General features: G+C 44.4%; 1 protein-coding gene across 1 annotated transcript; it reads left to right on the forward strand.

The window, feature by feature from the left end:
- Positions 1 to 8,862: 8,862 nt before the first annotated feature.
- On the forward strand, positions 8,863 to 12,660 carry LOC131282235 (tubulin beta chain-like). Its single transcript, XM_058311646.1, has 6 exons — positions 8,863 to 8,919; positions 10,334 to 10,568; positions 10,643 to 10,872; positions 11,127 to 11,294; positions 11,691 to 11,955; positions 12,031 to 12,660. Exons 1-6 carry the CDS (start codon positions 8,863 to 8,865, stop codon positions 12,420 to 12,422), a joined length of 1,347 nt encoding a protein of 448 aa, XP_058167629.1. The 3' UTR covers positions 12,423 to 12,660.
- The last annotated feature ends 61 nt before the right edge of the window (positions 12,661 to 12,721 follow it).

Consider the following 12,721-nt stretch of genomic DNA (forward strand, 5'->3'; position numbering starts at 1 on the left):
CTTCTCCCTTCCATCCCGCCCACCCTGCTGGGGATGTGGTGCGGGAAAAAGGACACGCTTATAGCCGCACACGCTCGCCTCCCACCAGAACGCACGCGTACACAAACAACCGCAACGCACACCTTGCGCCTCCATGCTCCTTCCTCAACGTCGACGCTTCGGACGAGACAAAGAACAAAGGCCTGCCATCGCCGCTTTTCCGCCGGTGGGAAATGTTGTTTTCCCGTGCTTCGCTTCGTTCGGTTCGCTGCTCGGTATTCGGTGTTCTTGGCCTGCTTTTCATTTGTTTTTTTTTTGTTTTTCCACGACACAGGAACGAATATACCCGTCAGGCAGATTCTATACCGCCTCGCTTTTCCACCGTCCCGGGGAATGGTTTTGGGGGGATCGTTTTTTTTCTCGTTTTTTGGGGGAAGAGAATTTGGGAAAATGGCAGCGGCCCGGGGAACGTGTTTCCAGTGTGCTCATCAAAATAAATAAAAGAACAAACAAAAAAAAAAAAATACGGAAAACCAACCCAAATGGCCACCCAAAAATGGAAGAAAGAAATCGCTCGTCGCGCCCACCTCGCGAAAACGGTGGCCGTGCGTTTGCCGTGGAATATTTATAAATTATTCTTCCTTCATCATCCGCCGTTTCCGCCGTGCTAGTTAAAAGATAAAAACACAACATACACACTCGTTCGCTGGAGAGAGAGAGAGAGCGGTTTTTTGTACCTTTTTTCCAGTGCGATAAAATCCCCAAACTGCTCACTTTCACATGGGTCCGCATTTGGTTTCTGGGTGGATTGGATGGGGTGGTATAAAATCTTTTGGATGCAGGAAAGCAATATGAATGGACGCGTTCGCAAGATTAGGAACGCGCAGATCTCTTTTTACGCACCAATAATAGTCAAATTAAAACTGTCGAAAATCAACGTACAGAAAACTGGAAAACAAAACTCCAGAACCATTAGTTTCAATTTTGAATCGAATGTATTGAACTGAACGAAAGACCAATCGCTAAGCTGAAAGTGCACGTATATTAATGTTCCTTCAAGAGGAAGGTTGATCCTTGTTCTGCTGCTCCACGTTTATGGTCATGTTTGGTCATAGGCATTCCTTTCCCAAACTATAGATTTGAAGTTTATACAGACCAAAGTATATTTAACAATTCTACAGCGAAAACATTTATTGTAATTTACTTAGAGTATTATTTAACGATTTTTTGTTTTTTTTTTGTTTTTGCAGATAGGCTATTTAACAAGCTCCGTTGGTTGGTCACCATAATTCTTTTATTCTAAATCCTACCTCTATGGTAAATGAAAGAGGAGGCTTATTTCTGTTTACTAAGACTCATGTGGAATAATGTGTCGAAATATGTGCTCATAATTTTTAATTTGCTTTTCAAGAAATACTTATTCTGCTGTAAGTTAAACATATATCATAGAGTTTTCGTTTGAAAATCTTTATGTTCTATTGTCAACTAAGTCGCATATTTATGTAGAGCATCCTGTCTTTTACATTATTAGAAAACCCACCGATATGCAATACCTCAGTTTCATTTAATATTCTAGTAGTTTTGTTGTTTTTAATTTGTATATTCTATCGCTGGAAAAGCGATCATAGAATCCGATTGTTAAAAACTGTTGGGTTGTTTTACTGTTTAGAAAAGTGCTCGATGGAACGCCTTTCCATACGCCGTGACCCCCTGAGGCGGCCGGGGATGAATTTGACTGTTTGTAGTAACGGTTTTGCTGTTATTTTCGATTTTCTTTATGATTTGCTATCCAAACAGCAAACGCCTCCGGGCGGCATCGGACCGAACGTCCTCGGGCGATCTGCCAGATCCCGGTCCTAAACCCAACGGCAAACTTCATCCCGTTGTCCGGCAAAGTTTGGCTGCATCCGGCCAGTGTCCAGGACTGCTTCGGAGCATTCTTTCTCCCTTTCTCTCTCGCTGTCTGTTTCTCGGTCTCCGCTTGGTTGGTGACAGTTCCAACGTCAACACACCTCCCTTTGTGGAGGGAGGAGTAGGAGAGAGGGGTGGTTGCCGGGTTTATGCCATGCGCCCGCATCGGTATGCGTACGGTCCGGTTGGTGTGTTTATATGTTTTCGTTTAATTTGATCTGTAGCCAACCGTGCCTTCGACCCAAGTGTGGTGGGGAGAGGTGAAAAGGGAGGGCAGGGTTAAAAGATAGGCATGCTGGCAAGGGTTTTTCGCATCGGGCAAGCATGTCGCCCTTCGCTCACCCACCGTTTCCCCGTTGCTCCCCGTTCTCACCGCTGTTCTCTGTTTTTGCAACCGTTGCCAGATGGTGCCGTTGTATTTGTGCAACCGCACCGTTGCCATCCCCTTTCGTCCTTGTCGCCATGCATCACCCCACCCCTCCCCAGGGCACTACTTTTCGCCACGCTCGAAATGGGCCCGAATGGGTTGGCAAATGACGGTGTGGCCTAATTCGAACCCGAAATGCAGCAGCAGAACGCAGCCCGAGCGAGGCGTTTGGTGCAAAACTGCCACTGGAAAGTTAAAACCCGAGAAAAAAAGCGTCATAACCGAAACACGATCCCCCGAGTGACGCAGTTTTCGGCACTTTATTCTACTTTCTTTAAAGCGCCACCCAATCGTACGGTGTCGCTTCTGGGAGTATCCTATTGGCGACATCCGCAGAACACAAGGCATCTTGCTTTTTGCGAATGGGAACAGGCTAAAGGGAACACACATACACTAACACATATAACCGAAAAGTTCCAAATGACATGTTCTTTTTTTCTAATTTATCAGGTTTCTCGCTTATACTACCAAACCCAAGACGATGTGATCTATTCCGTTTATCATATTATTTTTTCTCTTATATTAAAATTCATTGCAAATTATGGGAAGATATTTTACCCTCAATTTATTTATTTACTTAAAAGCCACATGGATGATAAAATTCCAGGTAGCTCGAATGTTCCTCTTATTAACCAGGTATTCATTTATTTCTATCTCACTAATTCGAAAAAAAATATTGCAAACGTAATCAACAATTAAGTTATTCAGTTGAAAACATTCTCGTTAAAACTCCATCTAATTTATTTTTTAACATCCAACGTGTGAGTTCCAACGTTTCCTAAAATTATTTCAAACATTATTCGATTCAGTCAATTGTGTTCTATTGGATTTTTAATACAATAAATCGATTGAGTTCAGGAATTAATACGTCAATCGGAAAAGCTAAGTTGGATGCTTTTCTAATTTTTAACATCTGTCTTATTACCAAGTATTATCCAAACCAGCTTTCTCCAAGCAGATAAGAATGTAGCAGTATCAAGGTTTATAAAACAAACAGAAATTGTTCGCTTACTTAGGGCCCCCGGAGGAAAATTGCCCGAACTTCACGAAGTTCCTACAATATCAAGTACTCCGTGTTTACGTAGTCCACCTTATCGAGGTTGCAGTGTTTTAAGAACCGGCGAGGAACTACGAACCGATGGCGTCGAAATAGAGTACCACGGCACGAAACTCGGAAAGTTTTCGTGTTCTGCAGAAGCAAGAAAAAAAGAAGAATCTATCTAAGCACGTTGAAAATTCCCGCATTTTCTCTCGCCATCTCCATTGTCCCCATCGGTCCGCCGCCATCCAGTTCGCCGCCATCCGACGAAACTATCCACTTCAACCGAAGTTCATTACGCGGTCCCCCAATCCCCCCATCCCCCTCGTCCTATCGTCACGTCCTCTCTCCAAGAAACCAGCCCGTGGGGGCCACGGGAACTGGGTTTTTCTTGGCGCTCGTGTGCACGGGAAACATTAAGCGGCTCCGGGCGTCATTATAAAACATCCAACAAGCTATTTGAATTAAATTAATGTTTTCATGTACTCCAGCGGCTCCCTATCTCTCTCACCCTTTATGCACTCCCTCCCGCGGCCGAACGTTTTCCAGGAGCCTCGGGATGGTGCAGCTTGGGCTGCCGTATAATCGACCATGACCACCACCCTCACCACCACCACCATCAGCTGCAGCGGCAGCTCGGGCTCGGGGAAATGGATTTGAACGAACGCTAGAGCTAGAGTTCATGGTGCCAACAGTGCCAACGTTTGGCAGTTTCCAACGCCAGCAAAACCGACCCGGGATTGGTGGGGGTGTGGTGCGAGGGTTAGGGGCGGCAATGAATTTATTATTTATATTTTAATTTCCAGCTAGGGCGTATCTATTTCGCAATGATACTCTCTTTCTCTATTGGCTTTTAGAGCCGTCAGGTTAGGTGAGAGCAGCAACAAAAACAAAATAAAAATTGGAAAATACCCTCCACGCTTTTTCCTGCAGGCTCCAACTTGGAGTTGGCTCGGAAGAAAGAAATGGCGATGCAAAACGAAACGGAAACGATACTTTGAACGTTTTTGCTGTACCATTGTCCTTCCCGTACGATTTTCTACGTGCGTGCTTATGTGTGTGTGTGTCTGTGTTTGTATGGCTATGAGTGGGTGTGTGTGTTTGTGTATTTGGTTTCGTTTCGTTTGATTTTCCCTTGATGCTTGTTGAATACTTCTTCGGCGCTCTAATATATAATTAAAACTCCCAGTTTCCGAGAGTTTTGCCTCCGACGCAAAACCTGGTGGCGATGGCTTTATGCGCAATTGGTCCCCGGCTCTACCCCCTCCCCTCTCCCGTTCCAACCATATAACCCTAACCACAAAAACCCTGGAGCTCCCCGGGGGGGCGGCGGAAAACGGCAACACGTTTCGAACTTACCTTGTTGACTGAGGCGTACGGTGGGATGGGTGGCGGGAGGGGTGGGAAGATGGTGCGTGCCTTCAACGGAAAAGTGATTCGATGCTGCAAAAACGGTGCTGCTCAAATCCTGCTAATAGATACCACATTTTGCCTCGGCTTCTTCCCGGGCTCCGGTGGCTTCTGCTTATAAGCAACAAGTAAACGCAAACCGCAGCCTCCGGCACAATTCGACCACACGCTACTCTCCCTACCTCGGCACTCCTCTTTCTCTCTCTCTCTCCCTTGCTTCGCGCACCCACGCTGTACCATTCTTGGGCAAACAGTCTAGGCGAGCTACATGCGAGGGTTGGTCCTCAGCCTATTCCCTTTGCGACCCTCGGGGTACATTTTGTGTGGCGCAGCAAAAAACCCCCCAATTCCGAGGTTCGTTTGCGTTTAAAGTTTCGAATCTTCCTCTTATTTGATGCGCGTGCTATTTTCAGTCGGCTCTGCTGGAAAACGTTATGAAAAAAAAAAGATCCCTGTACAACAAACAACGAAAGCCTGCTCAACGGTTGAATTATTTGAATTGCCTGCGTACGACCGCGCACGCACAACTGTGCGCATGTGCTCGTGCGGAGCCCATTCTTTGTTTGCAGAAAACGCGAACACATTGCTCTATGCGGTCCCTGCCATAGTTCGCAGGGATTTTGGCACCGCTGTGGGTGTGTGTTTTCCCCTCGGCAAAGCACGGTTCCCAATCCCCGGAAAGGTATGATTTAAGGGAAAATAAGGTAACGAAAGCTGGATTAAAGCATTGTGTGCCACCTCCGGTGTCAACACACGGCCACACACGACTTTGGAAAACATAGACACATTTCTGTAAGTCGATTTGCCTGGCAACGGAAACCCGACGAAGGTGATGGTATCATGTGTCAACACACTTTCTTAACGGTTGGCAAATGGAACTATTTCAGCCAACTCCCAAAATGGAGACGCCTAGTGCTTTGTTAGAATGCCGTTTATGCTGTCAGCAAAACATTCTATGGAAACAATGTCTTTAACAAAATGTTAAATTATGTTTTTCAAGAGAATAATATTTGTTATGTTTGATTTAAAATACTTCAAGGATAAGGTAATCTAACTTAGCCAACGTCTTAATGGAGACGCCTAGTGCTTTGCTAGAACAATTATGCAGAAACGCAATTTTTACTAGAAGAGTAATATGTTTCGTATTTGGTTTAAAATATGTTAGCTTTACAGTTACAAATTAGGGGCCACAAAATTTACCTTCTGAGGACCTGATTTGCCAAAAACCATCGAACCTTTTTACAAAGAACAGAACTTTCCGCCAGTCACATATTATAGATTCTTTTGTCTTTGCATTGCAAATTGCGTGCTTTTCCTTTTTTTCATGAAAATTTACTTTTGTTATGAAAATTACATCAATTTCTATGTGATCATTGTTTTAATTGAATGTAAGCTAGTTTTTGCGATATTTATTTTTCTTATTATTTGTTCTTCCTTCCTCTGTATTCTTCTCAATTTTTGTGTAATTTTTCCTACGAGTCACGTTTAACATTTGTTTATGTTGTTTTCTTCGTGGAGAAGTTCTTGTCACTTCGTTGCAATTACATTAGCATTATGTTTTAATATTTGCAATTCGTTTGAACGTCGTAGGGCAATGCTGCATTAGAGCTGCCTGTTATTTTATTTATAGGGTATTGTTATATTTATTTAAACTAAATTCCAATTGAACTAAGCGAACAAATAGCTAACTTGGACTTAATTGATAACTAAAATAAAATCCTAGTTTCTCAACTGCATTTTGCCGCTAACAGAACATTTTGTCAACCGTTATTTGAATTTCATTTCGCCCGAAGGTATGTCGTATGCAATGCACATTACAAGTTTGATACAAAATGGAGCTTAGAACTTTATCAGCAAAGACATGCACCATTAGTTATACACACCGTATTCGAGTTACACACCTTAGGAAGGTTAGCGGCATTCGAAATAGTGTTGGAAAAATCGATTACCGGTTGGGATCCAATCTATCGATTCAAATCCATTTGGAGATCCGGATCTCCCTCCCGGGGAATGTTTGATGCTTAAATAACAATTTTACAAAAACCACCTCGGGTATTTTACCGTATTTTAAGCTAAATTGCAGCGACAGGTAAAGAAACTGGTACTTTGCGTCCATTTTGAAGGATATTACAATACACCTAACGTATATGAGACATTCAACTCCTAATGGCACAGCGCATGACCCCATGAGAGTTGTTTTATTCACAGGTTCAGGTTTGCATGACCCGCCATTAGCTCACCCTTGTTGCCGCTCGTTTTTGGGGCGAAAAGGCGAATTCTCTCCCAAAATTTGGAGAGATCCGGGCGAAATTGCTCCCGATCGCTTCGTATCGGGTCTGTTCTACGAACCGGTAAACCGAACCGGGAGAGTATTGTGTCTGTACACAGATGCGCATGTGTTGGTGTGCAGAATGCAAATATGTTAGTGACGAACGAACCGGTCTCGCCGCGAGAGGAAATTGTCCGCTCTTCGCTCGGTGGGAGCTGGTAGAACAACTAGAAAATATGGTGAAAATGTAAAATGTTACTTAAGACAAAGTTACGTGTCTTGTAAAGACCTTTCGTTTGAGGGGTCATTTGTGAAAATCGGTCAAGGAACTAAAAAGCTATGCGAGAATTGACTTTTGCAACCTAAATTGAAAATACAGTTGGACGTCGATTATCCGGGGCCGGATTAACCGGGGGGCGGATTATCCGGGTGTCTTGCAACTGACAACTGCACAACCGGGTTGAATTGTTTCCATGAATATCAGGTTGGTTCACAACATTTTTTTAGGAATAGTGTCAAATAAAATTTGTCGGATCGAAATTAGCAATAAAAATTTCCTTAAAAAAATAATTCAAACATTTTTTATGATGAATCAACTAACTGGAACTGGTCAAAAGTGAACTAGCCAAGACTCAAACCAGGTATTATAAACGTATTTTAGTATGTGTTCGATTATCCGTGGAATTCGATTATCCGGGGACCTCCCGGTCCCGACACCCCCGGATAATCGACGTTCACCTGTACTACTGATTTACTTTTTCGCCGCCTCGGGCGAAAACTTTGCCACCTGCGGTTTTTACTACTACAAGAAACTACGCTAAAATCTACAATCTACAACAAAGTTGCGCGTCTTGAAAAGTCCTTTCATTTAAGGGGTCAATCATGAAAATCGGTTGAAAGAATCAATAGTTATTAACAATCTGGCAAATTTTTGCAATCGAGGTTTATCAACCTTTTTCACACAATTAGCTTTCTCAAAAACTAGAAAAGGCAGAAATATCTTTTGTGAAACTTGTGATACAGTTGTGTGTCTTGAGCAGACCTTTCATTTGAGGGGCCACATGTACAAATCGACTCAGCAATTGTAAAGTTATTAACAAATTAGTTATTTCAGCAGACCAACCAATTCCGTACTGCGTACGCGCTGCACCTTCTCGGGGTGGCGGGACGGGGGAATGTCTGCGTTGGTGTAAAAGAGACAAGGATATCACCATCTCGCTCTTGCCCATCGAATTCCTATCTCGACCCGAAACTCATGTTGGTAGGGATATTTGAACAATTTTGCTATAATCCATAAACAGAAATATTTAAAATTCATTTGAAATTATTGAGCATTCCATGATAAGCGTGTGATATGGTTTCTTTAGTCAAACCAGCAAAAAAATTATCATCTCAAAATGTGAAGTTAAATTTAAATTTTAAAGAAATAATAAAATCGCATCAAGTTTCCCATCACCTGCGACGCATTCGTCACTGTGATGCGGCGGCCGAGTCTACGAGCGTGGTTTGTACGCTCGGAATTCCGTACGCAGTACCGAACTTCGGATCATTCTAGTCGCCAGTAGCAAACGAACCGCGAGGCCGAACGGACCAGCCAGCACCGCAGCAGCGTCAAGCACCGTTATCTCTTCGCGTCAGATTTGTTCACCCTCCCCGGTGGTGCTCTAATTTTTCGGTTCCCGCATTACGACGGACTGTGGCAACAGGCGTCCGACGATCCGGGCTCCCGTGTAGAAAGTGTGTGCGGCGAGAAAATTGGATTAACCCTGTACCTCTGTGTGTAGTTTGCTGTACCGTTGTTCCGTGTTACACCGCCACCACACCACCATGAGGGAAATTGTGCATCTTCAAGTCGGACAGTGCGGTAATCAAATCGGGTCCAAGGTACGTACGACGGACGTTAACGGAGCAAAATCAGTTCCACCACGTTTACGGTGAATTCTAGGCACCGCATTTATCGGACAGTCATCAGTTTGTGTTATGTAAGAAAGTGATATCTTATCAATGAATCATGTTGCTGCCCGCCCGACCGAGTTCGTCATTTTAACACCTCGCGACGTGGCGGAAAAAAACGCCCTTTTTATTTCAAAATTTTTCCAACCCTCCCAAGTTCGTCGTGGCGCATGCAGGCCGCACAAAATGCCGCTATATTTATAGAAACCGCCTTTGCGGTACGCATGGATTAGGCGAGCGACGTCGACAATAAGCCTAGTGGGGTCCCCCTTTGGGAGGCTGGTTGTTTCGCGACAAAATGAAATGAAATGAAATGAAATGAGTGCTCGAAATTTTTCTTCAGTTTTTCTCTTTTTCATTCGGGCAGATGACTTTTTCCAACCCGGACGACGATCAGCGTTGATTTTGTTGTGCCTTTGCTTCGCGCTAGAGTTGTCACGTAGAGGTTTCCGTACGATCGGCGAGCCGGTTTGGTAGAATGAATGAAAGCCTACACCATCGCTTTCACGTACGTTTTGATTGAGCGGTACAGCCTTCGACCGCTCACGACCGAAAGGTGTCATATCATCAGTGAGGATCTTTTTTTTCCTGTTTTATCGGCAAACTTTCGTAGATAAACTTTTTGCTGCGGTACACCGTGCCATCCCAAGCAAACCATGACAACGATACAATCTCCGATTCCAGAATACGTAACAAACCACATTCCTTATCCTGTACTGATAACATGTACTGAACGTTAAAAAGAAATCACCTTCACAGTAAATAACAATGTCACCATTCTATTTCACATCACATCCGGGTGATGGGACACGTAAAGAAAAACTAATAATTTCAAATATAGAAACGACTCATCTCTCTCAACAACACGTCACCGAGATTCGCGTGATCGGAGTGATCATTGCCAAGACATGAATGAAAGTATGTTGTTGTTTCACCTTGAATGATCGGATACGGATAAGCCGGTCAGCTCACGCCGTTGTGCGTCAAGTCGATTGATAAGGTGCTAATCTACTGTTTGGCGCCACACTGTATCAGTGGTATAAACACCTCCGGAACATGGCACTACCACCACTGTTGATCGATATAAATTAAGAAATAAAAATGATAATGTATCTCGTCAACTTGATAAACAAAAAATCGAAAGCTTTAGTATGCTTCAAGCAGCATTAAGATCCTATTTGGAAGTAATGCAATATCAGAAGTGAAAACCCTATTTTACAAATATTAAAAGATGTTTGAAAATTTATGGGAAATCGTTCGTAAATTTAATTTATTATAGCTTATTTTTATGGAAAAGTATTATCAAGTATAATTTTCTACATTTTTCACATCTTTCTCATTTAAGTTCTGGGAAATTATCTCAGATGAGCATGGTATTGACCCCACCGGCCACTATCATGGAGATAGTGATCTGCAGCTCGAACGCATCGACGTCTACTATACGGAAATCAACGGCAACCGGTATGTTCCGCGTGCGGTGCTGATTGATCTGGAGCCGGGTACGATGGACTCCGTCCGACAGTGTCCCTACGGAGCCCTGTTCCGGCCGGACAACTTTGTGTATGGACAGTCGGGTGCCGGTAAGTGTGTACCGTACGGGAACGTGGTAGGTTTTCCCTGAAGTTAATTGCACGATTCTCTTACCCTTCGGCAGGTAATAACTGGGCCAAGGGACACTACACCGAGGGTGCCGAGTTGGTGGACAGCGTACTCGATGTGATCCGCAAGGAGTCCGAATCGTGCGACTGTCTGCAGGGCTTCCAGCTGGCACACTCGCTCGGCGGTGGCACCGGGTCCGGTATGGGAACGCTGTTGATTTCCAAAATTCGCGAAGAATACCCGGATCGCATCATGAACACGTTCTCCGTCGTGCCGTCTCCTAAGGTAAGGTGCTCGCTTGAAGATCACTTGACGATCACTTGAGGCAGGTGCAAACATAGAATGTTTTATCATTTATTTCAACCGTTGTATTCGACTGTGAACCGAATGATCGTACCATTATTTGCTGATTGTGGATGATTTTCCCTCTCAAACGTGGTGGATCATAGCGCCAGCGTTCTGATTCTCTCGTGTTTTCTGTGGCGTGCTGCCTTTCCTCCTTTCTTCTACTCTTCCGAACCTGGTGCGAACCCGCGTAGGTGTCCGATACCGTTGTAGAGCCGTACAATGCAACGCTCTCCATTCACCAGTTGGTCGAAAACACGGACAGCACGTTCTGTATCGACAATGAAGCACTGTACGATATCTGTTTCCGTACGCTTAAGCTCACCTCTCCTACCTATGGGGACCTCAATCATTTAGTATCCGTAAGTACCACACTTTGACCACTGTTTCTTCCCTTTCCCTCCTTTCCGCCTACCACCACCACCAACCCGTGCACGCATAGGTATCCGACGTAGTTTTGGAGCCATACAACGCTACCTTATCCATGCACCAGCTCATCGAAGCGTCCGATCAGTCAAACTGTATAGATAACGAAGCGCTGTATGACATCTGCTTTCGTACGCTAAAGATCTTCAGTCCTAGCTATAACGACCTTAACCACTTGATCTCTGTAAGTAACGCTCTCCGGTAGCAGGTAAGATCGACCCGGATTGGCTCTTTCCAACTACTAACACGTCTAAACCTACTAACTCGTTGTGATGTTGTTTGGTGCAAGTTGAAGTTCAAACCCGTTCTGACACACTGATTGTGCACCGTAGGTCACGATGTCTGGTGTAACGACGTGCCTACGATTCCCCGGTCAGCTGAATGCTGATCTACGCAAGCTGGCCGTCAACATGGTACCGTTCCCGCGTTTGCATTTCTTTATGCCCGGCTTTGCACCCCTAACGGCCAAGGGCTCGCAACAGTACCGTGCCCTCACAGTGTCGGAACTGACGCAACAGATGTTTGATGCGAAAAATATGATGACCGCGTGTGATCCTCGTCACGGCCGGTATCTCACCTGTGCCGCCATCTTCCGAGGTATGATATCGCCACGCTTCCGAGGTATCGATCGAGCGCGGAACCTCTTCTTAAACCCGCTTGTACTATTTACAGGTCAGATGTCGATGAAGGAGGTTGACCAGCAGATGCTCAACATCCAGAGCAAGAACAATAGCTATTTCGTCGAGTGGATCCCGAACAACGTGAAGGTCGCGGTTTGCGATATTCCACCGCGAGGGTTGAAAATGTCCGCCACGTTCATTGGCAACACCACGGCGATACAGGAAATTTTCAAGCGCATTTCCGAGCAGTTCACCGCCATGTTCAGACGAAAGGCTTTCCTGCACTGGTACACCGGCGAGGGTATGGACGAGATGGAGTTCACCGAGGCCGAATCGAACATGAACGATCTCATCTCGGAGTATCAACAGTATCAGGATGCGGAGGTGGAAGACTACGACGAAATGGAAGAGATTCCAGAGGAGGAACAAAACCACCACGAGTAGACATGTTACCCAATGTTTGTTTGTTTTTTTACCATTCTTTGTTTTAACCAATCCAATATGGATGCAATTGTCGACTTAGAATTACGATTAGTAATTGACACATCCATTACACTTTACACCATATAGAAGTTTATAAATGCACATTTTTGTCTGCCATAATAGCGCGGGGGAGAAAGCACATGTTACGTCTCTCGAAAATTAAATTCCAATAAATAAGCCTGTACCTTTTGAGGGAACGAAGACCATTTGTAGAATCGAAGGACGACCAAATACATGGAAGAGAATTTTTAATCGCTAGC

This window comes from Anopheles ziemanni, chromosome 2, assembly GCF_943734765.1.
Source record: "Anopheles ziemanni chromosome 2, idAnoZiCoDA_A2_x.2, whole genome shotgun sequence".
In the NCBI taxonomy this organism is placed as follows: Eukaryota; Metazoa; Arthropoda; class Insecta; order Diptera; family Culicidae; genus Anopheles; species Anopheles ziemanni.